This window comes from Sceloporus occidentalis, unplaced genomic scaffold (genome assembly GCF_023333645.1).
Source record: "Sceloporus occidentalis isolate IW3139 unplaced genomic scaffold, rSceOcc1.0.p SCAF_490, whole genome shotgun sequence".
NCBI lineage: Eukaryota > Metazoa > Chordata > Lepidosauria > Squamata > Phrynosomatidae > Sceloporus > Sceloporus occidentalis.
In genome coordinates, this window is record NW_028317470.1 from 55026 (window position 1) to 75222 (window position 20197).

Here is a 20197-nt window from a genome sequence, read left to right on the forward strand (position 1 = left end):
TTCGCAGCGTAACGGCATCTGTGCGGGATGGGGGTCCGTCCGGTGGTAAGGGCCGCGTTTATTTCCCGTGCGTGGTGGCCGGCGGCACGGGTTTCGGGTCACTGTGTATTTTATCTCTCATCGGTATGCGGAGTGCCCCTTGGTGACGCCGGCGCGTTTCGCTTTGAATGTCGGGCGTCACGTTCAGGTGTGCATTAAAAAACTAAAAATGAAAAGCCCTTAATGAGTTTCTCTCTATTAGCCGCGTGCGAGCCGCGCATGACTCGCCTCGTAATATTCTGCCAATAAAAAGGGGATTAGATTTCCTCGACCTTTCGATACCCTTGTGAGTGCGATTATTAAACGCAACCAGGGTTATTCCTGCCTGGGATTAACCCTTCTGCAGCCGGAGGGGGCAATATTCCCTTCTTGCCACTGGCTATTCCAATATTAACCCTCTCTCAGCTGCAGTGGCCAAATATCCCTGCCTGTTTTGTGCTGCATTAACCATGTGAGAGCTGGAAGGTTCAGATTGATTATTCCATTAACCCTTTGACCCGTTGTCTACTTGCCCCATTACTGTTTTAACCGTTCAACAGTATTTTAGATTAAATCTGTTGGGACCCAGCAGCCCTGTTGGTGTTCCTTCCCGGCACAGGTTATTGGGGTTCACAAGGTTTCCCTTTAAGAGACGTCTCCCCCGAACCCTCCGCTTCCCGGCCGCTCTGATAAATTCACTCAGTTGTTTTCTTGTTGACTTGAAGGATTCGGATCACGAAGCCCGGGTGGAAGAGGCCGTGGCGCGAATGATCGTCTGTGCGTTCAAGTCGGCGGAGACTGGCGCCCAGGACTGGCTGAACCCCACCGAGGTAACGCATCGTGCCCCCCGAATATTCGGATTCACCCTCTGTGCCGGGGAGACCCTCAGTGCTTAAAGAGGGGGATCCATTTCATTCCACATAGTGCGCATCCCTCTGACATGTAAAGGGTTAACCAGGTCTTCCTGTGTGATGGGGAATAGAACCGCGCATCCGATCTCGCATTCATTTCCATGAAATATCTGAGGTTTGAATTATGAATTTCCGATTTTGCATTATTTATTGTTAATTGGAGGCCGCGGCGTCCTTTTCCCCGGGGGTCGGTCACTTGATGTGCAGTTTATGGCGAGTAGGTAGACGTTTTCCGGTGGGGGGGTGCGCTGTTTGACCTTTTAAGTGATATGAGTTTTGGCAAAGGTCACGCTTCTGGCCCCCGTGACGGGAGGCTTTTTCTGGAATTTACCCTGTTTGGTCCCAGAATGAAGGAGACTGTTGAGGTTTGGACATTGACAGCCCCAGCGGTCTCCCCGCTGCTGGGTTTGGGTTGGAAGGAATAGAAACACAGCGATCGTTATAAATGATTCTCTCCGGGGCCGGGGTTCTGTGTCCGCGCCGGTCAGATAGATAAAGCTGCGCAGGCACAGCCAGCGTCGTTAATGTTGTCCCGTGTTTGCAGGGTGAGGCGACCTCACACGAAACTAATCTGCAGTACGTGAACCAGGCCCTCGCTGCTTATGCAAAACACGAGACTGAACAAGATAAACTCGGGGGAGACGGCAGCCAACACAGCCAGCCCCCGAAGAAGAAGAAGGTAGATGCGGCCGCCGACGCAGGCAATTCCGCGCGCCGACCTCCTTTTGGAAAGCATCTCGTCCCTGTTGAGCCAAAACCTGGAGGAACAAATTGCCGGACGGGTGAAGGAGGCCGGGGTCCCGAGGAAATCCCGCGGCGAACGGCCGATGTTGCGCATGCACAAGAAACACAAGAAGGAGAGAGGGAAGCCGGCAGGACCCTGACTGGGGAAGAGGTTCTGGACTGTTTGGTGAATCCACAAGTGATCCGCTTGGTTACGCAGCTGCTGATACAGAAGCGGATCCCGTGACGTGAAAGGCGGTGACCGCCGGCCTCCGGCATGCGCAGGGGATGCGTCCCGATGCTCAGGTAGGGTGATGTCACACGTCACATGTCACACGTAACGCCGCGGCACTGCGGACCTCACGTCCATGAAGTCATCGCTCGATGTTTCCCGGCAGACTCACAGATTGTGGAAAAGAACCCATTTTTATACGCATGGAACGTCCTGTTAATAAAGTCTATTTTTGTCTTTTTTTTTAGAAATCATTTTTGCGCCGGTCGGGGGTCCCCCGTTTTTTTAGCTGCCCTCTGCGCCCGGTCGAGCCGTCTGCGTTTATTAAAACGTCTTTCCCCGGAGTCGTCGCCGCGGTTATTGGGTTTATTTATTCCTGTGATTTACTGCCACTTTCCGCCAGGAAGAGCCGCGCGTTTCTCACGTAGTCACGGAAACGTCTAATTGCTAATCAGCCCGCAGTGCGTGGAATGAATACGATTCTGCCGGCCGCAGAGCTCGCGTCTCGCTGGAGATACTTCGCCCGTCCGCGCTCGGCCCTCGCTGATGGAATTAATCCTGGCGGAGCCCTAATTACCGTTTAAAATGAGGTTTAATGCAGCCCCCCCGCCACTCGAGTCACCGGTGATACGAGGATTACGGCGGCTCCTCCGGCACAGTGACATCTATTCCTGGCAATAACGTTTAAAGCAGCTCTTCGCGTCAGCCGGGACCGCTCGCTTACGGACACGGAGGTCTCGCGCTGAGCGTGCTGCCGCAAGACGTATTCAGGCAGAATGCAAGGGGTTAAAACTCAATTAAAAATAAAAAAATCTGATATTTTTATGATTTAAAACACTTATGTTTCAGCCGAGGGGTGGGGAGGGATATGTGATCCCCCCCCCCAATACACACACCTTTGATGGACTACAAATCCCATCATCCTTAGGCAGACAGAGGTTGGCTTCGCCCAGCCCCCGCTCCGCAGTAATTAACGCAAAACGTGCGGAAGTATTTTTTATTGAAATATTTCTTTACAGGCAGCGGATAGAAGTTCGGAGTTTCCGATTCGGTGCCGGAGACCCCCGTGCCGGTTTGATGAATTCCGCCGATAATATTCTGGTTGATTCGGTGTCATGGAATGGGGAGCCCCGTCCGCGCATGGAGAGAGGCTGTCCGCCTGGGCCGCTCAGGGGATGCTGTAGGTTGCGATGCATGGAGGCAGCTCGGCGCCGGCCGCTCAAAATCATCTTATTGTGACACGAAAGCCTTCGGCGCGGCGCGTTTCACATAGAGAGGATTCCGAGACGATAATCCATCATCTGCCACCCGACCGCCGGCTGGAGAGGCAGCCAATGCGCCGCTGCAACTCCCATCATCCTCAGCATGTTTTGCATGCATGTGTGCCATTCTAAAGCAGATAAATGCGATTCAACCTGCAGCTGCCGGGTATTTTCATTCATTACATTTTGGGTAATGAGAACGTCTGATGTTTCGTGATTTATTATTCATTTTCATGCTTTCTGCGTAATAAATGTTTTCTTTAAACAATGAACACTTTGGGGTCGATTCATTAAGATCTGGCACAAAAGCTGCTCCTTTCATACGTGCTCAGATGAGCCGCGCGACAAAGAGAAATTACACAATTTACTAAAATCAACTCGATTTCCCTTCAGCCAAAAAAATCCCTTCGAAGAGCGACCGGGTGGAACCCCCCCCCCATATAAAAACATAAAATATAAAAATATAATAAAATTATAATAAAACCACAACACTCCTACTACTAATAAATTATTATTGTTTATTATTTTGTTGTTTTTTATTTTATTACTGTTATTATTCTTTATTATCTTATTCCTGCTCCCTTTCTTCTCTGAGCCGCCAAACCCTGCCCCCTTTGTCCACCAACATGAAATTTCAGCCAATCGGGGACCTTGGAGGCTGGGCTTTTGGGTCATAAACTTATATAAAGATGCACATTTGTAACCAGTGGACAAAAACATCCACTGTTTTTAATTCCCCGATTAGCTGCAGGGGGTGTCAGGTGACCCGCCTGGATCCTTACTGTGCTCCCTCTATGAGAATTGTACGCGATGGGTGTAAGCTGAGACATAGCCCCCCCCCCCCCCCCCCCCGGCTGGCGGCTTCTGCCTTCTCTGGCGTGTCGTATTAAATGAAGTCCTGGGGGCTCCCGGGTGTTTTTGCGAGATAAATAAACCCGGATCTTCGGAAAATCCCGCGACTTTCTTTCAAGGCCTCGGAACGCGTTTCCAGCTCTCTGTCCAATCGCGGTCCGGTCGCCGCGTCCTCCCCGCCGGCTGTCGGAAAGATAAAGTACGGCGGCTGTGAAAGCGAGCAGGCGGTAAAAGCGATTGATTTCCCCCCGCCGGGGAGCGCGCCGCGTTGGGGAGCGTCCCTTCCTTCTTTATTCGCTGTGCCGGAGATTCATTCTCCGAGTGAGAATCGCGTTGGGTCGCGGGGATAGCCGCCGACGGCAAAGAATCATTCCATGGAGTCCCGCCGGCCGAGCGTTCCTTCCGCTTCTCTTATGCTGCCGTTAAATCCCACGTTCAGAATTTAATTTTTTTTTCTTGTTTTGGAGCGAAAAATAAATCATTTCTGGGAAACCTTCCTTTTCTCTTTAACCGTTTCAGTGTCGGTGCGAGGCGGCATCGGTTTTACTTCCCTTTTTCGCACTCGTGAGGTTAAATAAATCCGTCTCCTGAAGTACAAGGAATATTTTTATCGGCGGAGACCCCATAAAAAACACTTCATGTGAGCTCGGGGAGGAGAGACGTGTTTTACATCCGCAGCAAATCAGCGCCGTATATTTCTGTAAAGCGGCGGAATTCTCGGGGAATTTATGACTTTTTGAGAGAACGTGGCGGGCGACTCGTACCGCCGCTGAGAAATTCCTGCCGGATCCTGTTAATTGGGATTCAGAAAAAAACTAAAAGTTTGCAGAAGGAATGAAGAGGAATCTGGAACCTGCAGGCAGATCGGCCCCCGGCGGCCCCCGTCTAGTCGCCCGTTTCTCCTGCTGTAAAACCTTAATCAGTCGTTGGCCTCGTCTTAGATTCAGGAGCCGTGTGTCTATCCCATGCGTGTTTAATCCCCTCACTGTATTACCCTCTACCACTTCTGCCGGGAGGCTGTTCCACTCATCCACCACCCTTACATCACATCTAAGCCTCTGACTCTAGCAATTACTGACAATAATGATCCGGGTTGGATGGATCCTAAAAAGGATAAGATCTCGGGTGCTTCTGATCAGCAGAAGTCGGTTGGTTCAGCTCGTGATTGACGCCAAATTAAGGCTGAGAAAGCATTCATTAAACGTTACGGTTTTGCATAAAAACGAGCAGACGGTTTAGTTTTTGTGATGTGATTTATGAAGATGCGTCTTGGAGTTTGTTGAGTATCAGCGGAAGCCTCATCAATCACCCCATCGCTGACTGCTGCGAAACGCGTCTGCAGGCCGAATGATTCAAAAGAGATTTATTGGCTCAGAAAAACATCTGAAAAGCAGCTGCCGGCCGTTCCAAACTCTTTTGCCAAAGTCGGCGTCAGAAGTAAAGTGAAAAGTTTGGAAGGCGCTGCGAGCCTCGTCTGTCTGTCTGTCTGGGGGAGACGGCTTCGTGCTGCGGATAGACGGATGGCGCGAGATATGGCGTCTGCTCAGAACCAGCTTCACCCCCCCCGAAATAAGCCATTTTTCTTTTGGACTTCGTTGTCCCACGGAAGGCAGATCGGCCCCCGGCGGCCCCCGTCTAGTCGCCTGTTTCTCCTGCTGTAAAGACTCAAACCTTAATCAGTCGTTGGTCTCGTCTTCCTTGCGTGACATCATATCCTGACATCATATGCTGGAAGCACAGGGGAGAAAATACTATAAATGACACAATTCTCTAGAGTCTACACCACCCAACAGCCCCTGCTGGGGGCAAATAAACCTACAGCCGTTGGAGAAATGGACAACTTGGCCTGGACTGATGTCTCTTGTCTGTAAGAAGGTTCTAAAGGGGTAATAAACATGGTGGTAAAAGTGGAGCAGTCAGCAAGCACTTTCCGCTGGTTGCTATGGCGATTGCATCCCGTTGTCCCGGAGTTTATACGCGCTGGGGGTCTGCTCGCTGTGTATGATCGTGCGGTTTATTCGCAGGGAATGTTACGTTGTAATCACGGTGCTGTATGGAGTGATGGGGCGCTGGTCCTGCGCGGCTTTCTGATAACCTCGCGGGGCAGGAACGTTACCCATTAAGTGATTCATTGAAGGGCAGCCAGGCATTAGCTGGGGGTTAATGGGAAGAGCAGTTTGTGTCGGGATGAAGGATGCTGTGTCTGTGGGGATGCGGGGGCCGCAGCGGGATCCTGGGTAACAAATGGAGCCATTTATTCTGTGCAATTTCAAGGGCAGCGCTAGCCGGCATCCCGTCTCCAGGACGGCTTTCACGCGGGGTTAAAAGAACTGTATTATTGATAGCCAGTGACAGAGGTGGGGGGGTTGGGGGTAAATTGCCCTCTGGCTGTTGGGGGTTGGAGTCACATCCAGGCAGTTTTTGGTGGTGTGGGGGGTCTATTTTCCTTGCAATTCCAAATCCAGCCTCTGGGGTCTCTCAGCTGCATGGACTTTAAACCGTAGTTATTCTTATTACATAGGCCCTGGCTACGGTAACGTATTACCATAAATGGTAATGAGTGGGTGGTGCTATAGGCTCTCATTACCATAAATGGTAATGAGTGGGTGGTGCTATACTCTCTCATTACCATAAATGGTAATGAGTGGGTGGTGCTATAGGCTCTCATTACCATAAATGGTAATGAGTGGGTGGTGCTATAGGCTCTCATTACCATAAATGGTCTGTGGAGGGTGGAGCTATGGGCTCTCATTGTAAATAGACTTTTTTTTAATTGAAATCAGAAATTTGGTGCAGCTTAGCGGCGTTTTAATGATGCGCGGGACGCGTTCGCCGAGACGTTGCATTTTATGCAGAATTAGATCGCAATGAAGACTGCAGCGCCATTGGCTCGTTACAAATCTCTATCCTTTTGGCTTTTAATGCTGATTTTTTTATTTCAAATGCTGAACGGCGACGCAGATTCGTTTCTTGTGTGGAAGCAGTGATTTTGGTGCAGACGAGCCGAAGATAACCACGAAACTAAAAAGTGCAAACGCGTGGATTTCAGAGGCCGTGATTTCAATTTATTTCCTCGCCGGAAAATGAACGAGGCGGGTTTCGCATTTATTGTGTCATTAACCGGACAGATTGCATTACGCGCTGTCGGCTTGCGGGCCGCGCAGAGCCTGTAAATGGATTCAAATCCGTTCGCTGCCCGAGGGATCCGCGGCGATCGCTTTCTGCCGCCTCGCAGATTGTGACTTTCCATTTCAGAGAATCGGGACTTTAATAAAAAGTTATCGTTTTAAGCCAAAATCTGCGATTATTGAAATCAGGAATCGGACGCAGGTTAGAGGCGGTTTGATGATGCGCAGGACGCGCCCGCCGAGACGTTGCATTTAATGCAGAATTAGATCACATTAAAGGCCGGCGCGCCATTGGCTCATTACAATCTGTTGTTTATTTACCCCCGAGGCCGACCCTCGCGTGAAGGGTTAACGAGGAAAGTCATGGCGCGGACTGCGTGCATCTGATTGGGTGACGTGTTGGTTATTTATTTCCTGAATAACCCAAACGTCACATAAATATTTCACGTGTGCGGTTACCGTGAATTATTATGGGATGTCGGAGTGATAGATCCGCAATTACATGAACTCTAATTGTTTTATACCGAAACGGAAGGGACACGGACCGGGGACACGGACCGGGGACACAGACCAGGAACACGGACCGGGGACACGGACCGGGGACACAGACCAGGAACACGGACCGGGGACACGGACCGGGGCCACAGACCGGGGACACAGACCAGGAACACGGACCGGGGACACGGACCGGGGACACAGACCAGGAACACGGACCGGGGACACGGACCGGGGCCACGGACCGGGGACACAGACCAGGAACATGGCCCGGAGACACGGACCGGAGACACAGACCAGGAACACGGACCGGGGACACAGACCAGGAACACGGACCGGGGCCACAGACCAGGAACACGGACCGGAGACACAGACCGGGGACACGGACCGGAGACACAGACCGGGGACACGGACCGGGGACACAGACCAGGAACACGGACCGGAGACACAGACCGGGGACACGGACCGGGGACACGGACCGGAGACACAGACCGGGGCCACGGACCGGGGACACAGACCAGGAACACGGACCAGGAACATGGCCCGGAGACACGGACCGGAGACACAGACCAGGAACACGGACCGGGGACACAGACCAGGAACACGGACCGGGGCCACAGACCAGGAACACGGACCGGAGACACAGACCGGGGACACGGACCGGAGACACAGACCGGGGACACGGACCGGGGACACAGACCAGGAACACGGACCGGAGACACAGACCGGGGACACGGACCGGGGACACGGACCGGGGCCACAGAATGGGGACACGGACCGGGGACAGGCTGGGATTCTACGGGAAGCGATTTGGACCTCTGTAACTGAGATCAAGGTACCCCTATAACCTAGGGCATCAAGAGATTCCTGTAATCTAGAACATCAATGGATCCCCATAACCTAGAATATTATGCGGGGCCTGTAATCTAGAACATTCGTATTATTTCAGTGCTGGCTCCAGGTATAATTTTATCTCAGAAGCCGCCGTGGCTGTCAGTCATGTGATATTTTGGGTGAATTTCGCGGCTCAAACACCGCACTGAGCTGATGCTTTATGGCGATGCTAATGAAGTCCGTCCCTCCATAGAATTTCATTAGTCAGCGAGTCCGACTGAGTGAGTAGGACTGAGCCATTCTATTGTTCCCCACAGGCAGTATGATAAGGATGTTTGTTTAGTAGATCGGGGCTCAGATAACAGCGAGAATCATACAAACGGCTGACGCGATTTAGTGATTTGCTGTAAATCTGGATGTTTCAGTAACTGCTGTTTTTCTAAATCAAAAAAACAAACAAACCACGTTTTAATACACAGTCCGGGGTCATAACTCAACAGAAGTAAGGAGATTTGCCGCATTTCACCGTTTCTGCACGTCCTGCGCCTGCGGTTTGTTATAAAATGTGAAATTCAATTAGAGAAGGACACTGCGCGCATGAATGATGATATCTTCATAATTATTTATTACGGGAACCGGACTAATAGCTCGAGACCTGGCGGCGGCTTTGATTTTTAATAAACAGCAAAAATGATTGATTAAGCAGCAGGAACGTTCCTCTCCCGGATAACGCGGCGACAGAGTCTCTAATAAATGCTCTCGCCCCTCGTCTTCACCTTCTGCCCAAAACTGTCTGAAGGGGCATTTATTTTCATTTTAATAAACATCTGTCACTTTTCACTAAATGTTACACTTTATACCCAAAAACACATCTGCTGTGGGTATTACAGAGTGAAATAAGTGATATATGTGCTTTAGAATCCCACCGTATATATATATATACATCGTATGATGGGAGACCCTTAATCATAGGGACCCCCGCTTGTGGTGCCGGGTGGGCTGGCAGTCCGTTTCCCCATAGGGTTTGTTGCCCCCACTTGCCTCATTGGTCGGCAGTCTATATACGGCACAAACCACATATATCCACCCATGGGGTACCCTGGGGTAAATCCCATCATGCCAGCCGAGTACCTCAATAAACGTAATAATCAATCCAGACGGAAGCCTTTCTACCAAACTCAAAAAAAAAAAGTCTTTTCTTCTCAAAATACTCTCCAAAAACACATTTTTAATTCTCTAACATTAATATTTTGAATTCTCGTCTGAGCCGCTACCAGAAGCCCTGTTTTTTTGGGTTTTTTTTAGTTTTTTTTATTTATTTTTAGATAAAGTATTTATTTGGAAAACCAACCTTGTTTGGGTTGAATAAGTGCAGTTTTTGTAAAAGCTTCCCCTTCTCCTGCCGCCGTCTCCATCAGGCCTCCCGATAAACGGCAGTAAAACTTTATTTTTAACGTTCGTAGTGATTTACAGAAAAATCTTACAGACAAATAATACAGCTGTGCAAAACGCGTTGGGGCGTCCGCGGGTTGCGTAATACTTCGGCATATTGCCTCCGGAAGATAAAGTGCTGGGTACCGGAGCTCTGCGTCGGCTCCCGCGCGTTCAGGTAACTTCCGGTAACGGGCGGCCGCGGTCCTGGCGCACGGAGCTGCCCGATGACGTCATAGTCCGGTTCTGACAATTTGTTAATTCATTAAAAGTAACGAAAGTCAACGAAGGAAAATACATTTTGTTTTTCAAAAGAGTCAGAAAAAAAAACAAACACGGAATGAAATAGAAAGACCTCGCGCTCCGGGACCCCGATTCACTCTACATTTTGGTTTTCTTGTCCTCGCTGAGCTCGAAGTGATCGCCCGGCGGCTTCTTCTTCTCGTCGCTCCAGTCCTTCTCGTCGTCCTCCTTGAGGTCGTCGGGGTTAACGGGAACGTAGAAATATCCCATGATGGAGAATATGATGCAGACGGCGACCAGGAGAGCAGCGAAGAGGATGAACTCGGCCCACTGCAAGAATAGACAGGCGGTGAGACGCTGGCAATAGAGAGAGATTACCGGGAGAGACCGCGGCGGCGTCACTCGGAGTCTCTGTGCCGCCCGCCGGGGGGGAGAGCGTTACGGTCTCGATTCATCGACATTGTAGCGGTTTGCTTTAAATGTATCACATGGTTACCAAAGCTTATGTTCTCGTTCTTAGACCGGCCGCCGTCTCGCGGACCCCCAACCGGCCTCGCGCGTCACGCGTTCTGGGTAAACTTTTTACGTATAAAGAATGATAAAAAAAAAACCCCAATAACAGTTTTAATACCTGCGCGAGGGAGCTGGCCTGGGCCACGATCAGCACAATAACGTTCCCAAACGCAATGGTGAGAAGCCATCCGGCCTGCAGCACCGATTTCATGCTGGCTGGAGCCTGGGGAGGAAAAAGGAGGCAGATTATTTTCTTCTTCGTTGTACGGAGGCTGCGGAATCTCTTATTTATAGGAAACGCGTTCCGTGTTTATTCGGAGCCCCGGAGATGCGCCGGTACCTGAGAGTATGAGAACTCCAAGCCGGTGATGGAGTACATCACCTCCCCGGCGCTGAGCAGCACGTACTGCGGGATCTGCCAGGCCACGTGGAAGCTGTTGGGTTCGACGTCATTCGTCAGCACGGTCGTGATGGTGTCGCCGGTCTAAAGAGACAGAGGATACGGGGATTAGACAGACGGACGGCTGGAACAAGAAAATCTCCAGTCGGTTTACGGGTTTGGGATCAGACTTTACAGCTTGTAGTAGGAGACCGATGAGTATCTGCCAAGATTCCCAAATAACCAAGGATAGTCCTGACGACCGAGCTTTGGGCTGTAGGGGTCAGGGGTCTCGATTATCAGGACTGGCAGACGGACCCCCGGTGTTGAGATCGTTTGGCCTTCTCTTCCCCTGCAGGCTCTGCGCCGTTTTAGGATCCCCCAAACAATGAGGTTAAAAGGGTGGAATTCATTGGTGCTTCTGGGAATCCGGCACGAGGTTTTTTCCTCCCCGTTTCTTACCCGGTTGAGGATTGCAGTGTAGGCTCCTCCAAAATCCAGTAACCCGAGGTCCACCGTGTCCGTGGCTCCTCCACTAACGATCTTCGCCTGTATTCTGTAAACGGAGAGGCAACAATTAGCTAAACGCGGAAGGAATTGGGCCGGGTTCTGTTAAAGCCCGCCGGCGATCGCTGTTCCCGTCGGCTCTTCTCCGGCTCGGTGGTGGAATACGCACCGGGTGCTGACCCTTCGGCATTCCCTTTCACTCACCTTTCAGGGGCTTTTTTCTGTTATTCTCACATTTTGCACATTTTAATCGGATTTTAGATTTTCCTCCCATTTCTATCGATTTTCAGATTCTAAGACATTGTTTTCCAGCTCAAGAAATTATTTGCAAAAAAGGAGACACTTACTTTCCTCTCTTATTCGACAGATACGCCGAATCTCCGTATATTCCGGCAATGTAAGCCTGTTTGTCGCCGACCGTCACATTGAGAGGGGAGTCGATTAAACTTATAAATCTATGGGGTGAAAAAACAGTCATCATGAAGCCGCGTTGCTATTGGACAGAGAGATCTCTATGGTGACCTCCCCCAAAAAATGGAGACAAATTGGCTGATCGGGTGAGTAAACCCACACCGGGCTATTTTGTTTAAGGAGGTGTGGTTGGGGCGGGGTATTTGTGTAACTGGGCGGGGCATTTAGAAGAAGAATAATGGGGTTTATTTACCCCGTTTCCTGCTGTTTCTATACACATTATCGGGGCTTTTAGGGCTGTAGAACCCTGCGATCCCCTCATACCCAGCAAACATTCTGACCTCCTAGAAAAGAGGGGCATCGGGGGTCAGAGGGGGTATCAGGGGGAGAAGAGATAGGGGCATTAGGGGGAGAAGAGAGAGGGGCATTGGGGGGGAGGGGTATCAGGGGGGACAGAGGGGGTATCAGGGGGAGAAGAGAGAGGGGCATTAGGGGGAGGGGTATCAGGGAGGAGAGAGGGGCATATGGATTTGGGAATGGGACTGGCCAAAAGGGACACCTGGCTGGTGGACACGGCGCATGTTCATTTCCCGTACCTTACAGACGCTAATCCGTTGGCAGGTTTGGTTTTCTCATCTGTGTACTAAAACAAAAAAAAGAAAATTAATATTTTGTGCTATAATCAGAAGTTCGATATAAATTATTATAAAAAGTGAAGTAGTCCACACGTGGCCTGGAATCTGGAATTATTTGTAATGCCGCGTTCTGGGGGTAACTTTACGTCCGTCTGAAGTTGGTGTCAGGATGTTTCGGCCCTCGGGTCTCTTACCTGTCTGCAGGTTACGCTGCCGCTGCCGTCGTGGTAGATCAGTAAGGAGTAATTGGATTTCTCGTGGAGGATGACCGGACATTCGGTGTCTGAATCGTGGCTCACTTTGATTTTCCCATCAAATCCCTGACCGGTAAGATTCAATTTTATGTATTCTGGATCCTGCGCAGAGAAGGAAGTTAGAGTCACATGACAGGCACGCCACCTAAAATGTACCCTAACATACAGAAGGATTGTTACTGTCTCTGTATCTATACGGTCCGGGTGATTAAAGCCCCTGGGCCATGAGATTGCCCCCCCCCCCCCACCATCAACAAGCAATAGATGAACAGATTTCAAGGCTCCGTGCCCCTGACCATCATGGCGGAGGATAATGGGCCTTGTAGTCCAGTAACAGTAAAAACGTCCAACTGCCAGTAAGCCACTTCAGGCTTTTCAAATGGGAATTTCGATTAAAGTGAAATAATCCCGAGTTATAAATGGTTCGTATAACGTGGGGAAGGCACGGTACTTCGTGGAAAGGCTCACCTGGTAGTTTTGGACATTTAGACTGGGCTGGGTGAAGGGATTATTCTGCGGGATCTCGATTGTTACATCCTTGTTGACCATGTTTAGGACCTGCAGGTAGCACTCTCCGGCTTTGGGAACAAGCGGGATCGTTTTCTTCATAGAAGACAGAATTATTTTGTTCAGTTAAATGGTAACAGTTTTGTGTTATTTTGTATAATTTATAAGGCAGAGAACCGGCGAGCCTTGAAAGTCAGAGGAAAGGGTTTTGTGGGTGACAGGAGTGGAAGAAGAGGCTATAACTGGCATAGGAGTGAAGGAAGAACATATCGTCATTACAGGATTGGAGGAAAAGTACATAGCTGGTACAGGAGTGGAGTGCATGCATATAATTCACACGGGGCTGGTGGAAGATGATGTAGCAGGTGCAGGAGTGGAGGAAAAGTATATCAACCATACGGGATTGGAGGAAAAGTATATAACCCATACAGGAGTGGAGGAAAAGTATATAATCCATACAGGAGTGGAGGAAAAGTATATAATCCATACAGGATTGGAGTTAAAGTATATAAACCATACAGGAGTGGAGGAAAAGTATATAATCCATACAGGAGTGGAGGAAAAGTATATAATCCATACAGGATTGGAGTTAAAGTATATAAACCATACAGGAGTGGAGGAAAAGTATATAATCCATACAGGAGTGGAGGAAAAGTATATAATCCATACAGGATTGGAGTTAAAGTATATAAACCATACAGGAGTGGAGGAAAAGTATATAATCCATACAGGAGTGGAGGAAAAGTATATAATCCATACAGGAGTGGAGGAAAAGTATATAATCCATACAGGAGTGGAGGAAAAGTATATAACCCATACAGGAGTGCAGAAAAATTATATGATCTATACAGGATTAGAGGAAAAGTATATAATCTGTACAGGAGTAGAAGAAGAGCATATAACTGGCACAGGAATAGAGGAAGAGCATGTAGCCAGTACAGGATTGGAAGAAGAGCGTGTAGCTGGGACAAGATCAGTGGAGGGGAATGCAGACAGTGTCGGAGTGGAGAAGGTTTGTCAGGAGTGGCAGAGGATTAAGACACACTCAATGGAGCAGATACTCACATTGATCTGGATTTCTACAATAGCGGCCACTACAAACGCCAGAGCTCCTACAATCATTCCTGCAGCCATTCTTTGGATAGGCCTGAGGAGGAAAAATAGATTGTATTTACAGGTCGGGGTTCTGTTGTCAGTCACAGCTTTATTCAGATTTACAGGAAACTATTAAAATATTAAGATAGAGAAGCGGGGGATGCAGAACGGGATCCGTCTCTTTACTAGAAGACCCCACGTGGTGCCCGTACTCACTTAAAGTTGATCTTGCAGGCTCTGAGCAGCGGATAAAGCCCAAGATCAAAGACTGGGATCAGGATCAGGATCAAGAGGGGGTTCATGACCTGTCAACGAGACTTGATTTGGTTACTTGGGGTCTTTGGGGGGGCGCGGTATAAACAGGAATCATTTCTATTGCAGGGTATGTGTAATCATTTAAACAACTTAATGCTCCTTTCTGTGCTCTCAGGAAGTCCAGCATGTAAGCGGTTAATAATTCATAAAATAACCAAGTAATCATAGCGCAGGAGGATCGTGTTTTACCTGGATCTGATCCGGCTGAATAACGAATCCACCCTGAAAACAATGAGATCGACAGCGTTAGCGAATGGCAAGCTCTACGTCCGCGATCGCCGCGTCGCATCAGGAGATAAAACACCTTTAATAACAACAATAATAACAACAACAATAATAACAATAATAACAACAATAATAACAACAACAACAATAACAACAATAATAATTCTAAAAAGAACTCACAAAGTCAGAGTCCATTCTCGTAGCTTGTAAAGTCCACCTGGATCCCTGGAAAGGCAAAGAAAATGATTAACGATGAAGTCCTGAGAAAGCATGATTAACCCCAGCGCTGTATACAGTAATATAACCCCCCAGCACTGTATACAGTAATATAACCCCCCAGCGCTGTATACAGTAATATAACCCCCAGCGCTGTATACAGTAATATAACCCCCCAGCACTGTATACAGTAATATAACCCCCCAGCACTGTATACAGTAATATAACCCCCCAGCGCTGTATACAGTAATATAACCCCCAGCGCTGTATACAGTAATATAACCCCCAGCACTGTATACAGTAATATAACCCCCCAGCGCTGTATACAGTAATATAACCCCCCAGCGCTGTATACAGTAATATAACCCCCCAGCACTGTATACAGTAATATAACCCCCCAGCGCTGTATACAGTAATATAACCCCCAGCACTGTATACAGTAATATAACCCCCAGCACTGTATACAGTAATATAACCCCCCAGCGCTGTATACAGTAATATAACCCCCCAGCACTGTATACAGTAATATAACCCCCCAGCGCTGTATACAGTAATATAACCCCCCAGCGCTGTATACAGTAATATAACCCCCCAGCACTGTATACAGTAATATAACCCCCAGCGCTGTATACAGTAATATAACCCCCCAGCGCTGTATACAGTAATATAACCCCCAGCGCTGTATACAGTAATATAACCCCCAGCACTGTATACAGTAATTTAACCCCCCAGCGCTGTATACAGTAATATAACCCCCAGTGCTGTATACAGTAATATAACCCCCAGCACTGTATACAGTAATATAACCCCCAGCGCTGTATACAGTAATATAACCCCCCAGCGCTGTATACAGTAATATAACCCCCAGCACTGTATACAGTAATATAACCCCCCAGCGCTGTATACAGTAATATAACCCCCCAGCGCTGTATACAGTAATATAACCCCCCAGCGCTGTATACAGTAATATAACCCCCCAGCGCTGTATACAGTAATATAACCCCCAGCACTGTATACAGTAATATAACCCCCAGCACTGTATACAGTAATATAACCCCCCAGCGCTGTATACAGTAATATAACCCCCCAGCACTGTATACAGTAATATAACCCCCCAGCGCTGTATACAGTAATATAACCCCCCAGCGCTGTATACAGTAATATAACCCCCCAGCACTGTATACAGTAATATAACCCCCAGCGCTGTATACAGTAATATAACCCCCCAGCGCTGTATACAGTAATATAACCCCCAGCGCTGTATACAGTAATAACCCCCTGATGGCTGAGAATCATAGGAATTTTAGTTTACAGTCAGCATCTGCAGCTTTGCTGTTGCTGCACTTCCCATGACGCTCAGCCAGCATCATGGAAGTAGTACGTCTGGCTGAGCCTTATGGGAATTCAGTTCAATGCGTTGGTTATTTTTAATATGCATGACTGTGCTGACAAAAAGCGATGCGAGCGCGACATTGTAACGTGCAAGCGCTTGTATTTATATATATAAAAAAAAAAAAGTGTCCCTCGTTCACATTTTGAAATGTTGGGAGGTTTACTATCCCCATTCACACGCACGCACGCACGCACGCAATGATGAATGAAGAGTCCTCGGGCCCCTTAATGTGGCTCTTACCTGTTGGTCAAAAAGAGCCCAGAACATGGGAAGAGGAATGTAGAGGAAGAGGACCCGCGTCACCATTTTCACTTCTGTAATGATTTTTTTCTGTGAAAAAGCATTGAATAAAGGTTTATTGCAGTTTTAGACTCTGAATAATTAGGAATTGGGTCACTTGGAGAATTAAGGAGTTGTTGCTGCAGTGCCCGGATTATCGGAATCGCTGCTTTATCAGAAGGAGTTTGTTTTCGTTGACGTTATTTAATAAAATGAAATACCCCACAACGAGAGGTCAAACATGGATTTCACCGCAATCTCAGGGTCTCTGGGTGAATGAACCTTTTCTCATGGTTTTTATCCCAGTTTTGGGTCTGACGATGAATGGGCAGATTCTCCTGTTTTTGCAACAGTCTTGGGCCTAGGGGCGGATGGGCAGATTCCCAGGAATTTGCCTCTGGATGAAGAGTTCTCAGTGTTTTTCCCCCAGTGTCAGGGGTACACTCGCGGGAGTGTGTGTCCCCACTCCCGTGAGTGAAATCGTTAATCTGTATTACGGCTGCACTCTGATTACTGTGACAGCCTCGGTTTTAGACATTGACATCAGATCAGATTAAATAACATGTTTTTTCCACTATGATGACATCACGCCGGCTGTGTTATCTCACCGGATATTTCTCATTGGCCCAGTCCAGCCAATGCTCTCTCTTTGGATGCTCTTTGGATCTGTGACGCCAACGGTTCTTCAACGCAAACTAAATAAAAAAAAAATAGCAAACCCATAATTAATAAATCAGCCCAAAAGCTAGCGACGCGGGACCACCGGGGATGGGACCCCCAGGGACGGGACCCCCAGGGACGGGACCCGCAGGGACGGGACCCCCGGGGACGGGACCCCCAGGGACGGGATCCCCGTCATCTGCTGTCCTGAGGGCTCCCATAGTTGTAGATCATGGACCTCGGCCGACGTTTCTCGTACTTTATGACTTTGCTAAAACGCATCGTTAACGGACCGTCATGGCGGAAAACATGGCGGAAGGCGCTGTCCGGGAAACTTACTCCGATGCATTTGAAGACGGACGATAAAACGTTTCCTTCCGGGGGGTTTCTCTTATACATCCCGCTGCCGCTGACAAACACGACTGCAAAACAGAATCAGAGAGACAAGAGGAGGGAGCCGGGGGTTAAACGACAAAAGCCCTTAAATTCCCTAACGGGAGACGCTGCGAGGACGAGCGAAACAAATGCGCCTCTCAGATACCGCGCAGGTACAAAGAGCCACTTATTGTATCAACCAAAAACCACAAAACATCATTGACGTAAAACGGCTGCACAAAGACGCATTCAGCAGAGCCGTGTTTTGGAAACAGACGCACGATGAGGACAAACTGGATAAAGCCAGAACATGGAGGCTGCTTCTGAATACCGGTTCCGGTCTCATTAACGTTGATGGCCGACACTCGGATTTCCTGAGCGCACTTACCGAGAGCCACGAGCATCAGCGCCGCCGGTACCCCAAACGCCAACGCGTAGCAATCCGTTCCGAAGCACTGAACGTCACCTGGAACACGGAAACACGAGTCAGTCAGGGGCTTCCGTACTTAATGCCGAGGACATGGGGAGCGTGGACAAAATGGCGGCTCGGAGTACCTGGAGGGCCCACCATGAACCGCACCCCGCGTAGGCCGCGACCCTGCGACAATTAAACGGATGCCTTGTGAGGATAATGCCACTCACCTCTGAGTACCGGGGTCACAAACGTGGAAATGAGACTCCCAGCGTTGATGGACAGGTAGAAAATGGAGAAGAATTTAGCTCTTTCTTTTGCCTAAACAACAAAAAAAATGTAACATTTTCCTTAAACACAGAATTTTCCATAAAACGTAAATCATTCGATCTCAGTGAAGAACCCAAAGTTCCTGATTGTTTTTATTGTTTTTTTAATAGTTTTTTAAGGGATCATCTCTCCATCAGGGTCACTCTCTTGTGAATAATACCCCCCCCCAGCTCTCCATGGCTAATTTAAGAAGGAAAAACAAAGAAATCCTTACATGTTCTTCTTCAAACTGATCCCCCCCGAACGCCGACACGCAGGGCTTGATCCCCCCTGTGCCGAAGGCAATTGCGACCAGTCCGATCATGGACAAAGCCCTGGAATAGAAACCATGTTATTTACAGCAGCAGAGGGTGAGTGTGGATCGAGCCGCGTGAGTGTTGGCGGGCTCACTTACACATGAAGATCGTAGTTTCCTATCGTCGGGATGGCGCCAACCGATTTTATGATGTGGCCAATCACGTACAGGATGGAGAGCCAAAAAATGGTGCTACAAAAACACGAGGAGAAGTCAGAATCTTGGGGTTACAATGTCTCGTCGGGGGGCACAGAACCGCGTATCCCAGCCTGTGGTCTGGTGACTTACTAAAGGGATTTACCATCGTCGGTAATTGTTTGGGGGAAAATGTTAAGGAACGCTGGAACGCAACATCTGGTGGAGCCATATAAAAAGTCTTTGTAAAGCCCCGCCCACAGCGCCACCTCTAACCACACCCCCTAAAATTAAAGTGCCCCTCTTTGACCGTGTCGGCGTGACACATAGAGGGGTGGTCAGGGCTGACAATTAGACGTTACCTTTTGCCCCGGGCATGTATATATCTGTAGTCAGTTTATTGGGTGCGAGGCTTGGATATTTTTGGCATAAAAAGTTAAAAACTTAAACTGCGTCAAATAGAGGAGAAAAACGAGGATGTTTACTTGAATTTCCCCAGCCAGACGTCAGCGATGGGGGCTCCGATGATCGGGGTGAAGTAGCAGAGTCCGGAGAAGGCATGGTACACCGTGGTGGACAGATTCTCATCCCATTTCAGGTAGTTTACAAAGTACAAGGTGAGGACGGCTGGAAGGAGGGAGAAAAACGTTATATATGATGGCCGAAAAAACCCAAAAGGAGAGATTTACTAAGACTGAAGGAGAAAGAAAAACTCCTGCGTTCTTCACCCCTTAATACATGATGGGAATTACGCCGGTTGCACGATCACAGTGTAGCTCCACCCACTTATGGTCAACGCCCCCCCTTCCTACATTTTATAACCATATAAGGAATCTCCCTGCCCACTGCTTACAGGGCTCCACCCCTGAAGAGCGGGGATTCTAGCAAACTTTTACACCAAGTAGAGGAAAGTACAATCGAAACCACAGCTACGGACGTAACTTGATCCACGCATTTGCTGGCACTTAGGGGAGCGCAATGTATAGATTAAATACATATTCTATCCTCGGCCTATCTGTGTCAGGGGCCCCTTAATTGTGAATTTTAAACCCCAGAACAGATCAGGGACATTTTTTATGATGTGTGAGTCAGCTCTTTGACCAACAGGTACATGCTTTGTAACTCCAATTCC

General features: G+C 48.7%; 1 protein-coding gene across 1 annotated transcript in view; it reads right to left on the reverse strand.

The window, feature by feature from the left end:
* Positions 1-638: 638 nt before the first annotated feature.
* Positions 639-20197, reverse strand: part of LOC149271573 (solute carrier family 15 member 2-like) — a 37838-nt gene continuing 18279 nt past the window's right edge. Inside the window, exons 5-26 of the mRNA XM_089507312.1 lie at positions 19551-19692; positions 19030-19122; positions 18850-18949; positions 18536-18626; positions 18282-18359; positions 17858-17940; positions 17467-17553; positions 16820-16909; positions 15151-15195; positions 14935-14967; positions 14647-14735; positions 14401-14482; positions 13297-13431; positions 12769-12930; positions 12536-12582; positions 11876-11983; positions 11484-11577; positions 10983-11126; positions 10761-10865; positions 10336-10459; positions 8861-8894; positions 639-702 (exon numbers count right to left, since the gene is read on the reverse strand). Of these exons, the coding sequence (XP_089363438.1) occupies positions 639-702; positions 8861-8894; positions 10336-10459; positions 10761-10865; positions 10983-11126; positions 11484-11577; positions 11876-11983; positions 12536-12582; positions 12769-12930; positions 13297-13431; positions 14401-14482; positions 14647-14735; positions 14935-14967; positions 15151-15195; positions 16820-16909; positions 17467-17553; positions 17858-17940; positions 18282-18359; positions 18536-18626; positions 18850-18949; positions 19030-19122; positions 19551-19692 (2030 nt within the window). The remainder of the gene's footprint in view (positions 703-8860; positions 8895-10335; positions 10460-10760; positions 10866-10982; positions 11127-11483; positions 11578-11875; positions 11984-12535; positions 12583-12768; positions 12931-13296; positions 13432-14400; positions 14483-14646; positions 14736-14934; positions 14968-15150; positions 15196-16819; positions 16910-17466; positions 17554-17857; positions 17941-18281; positions 18360-18535; positions 18627-18849; positions 18950-19029; positions 19123-19550; positions 19693-20197) is intronic.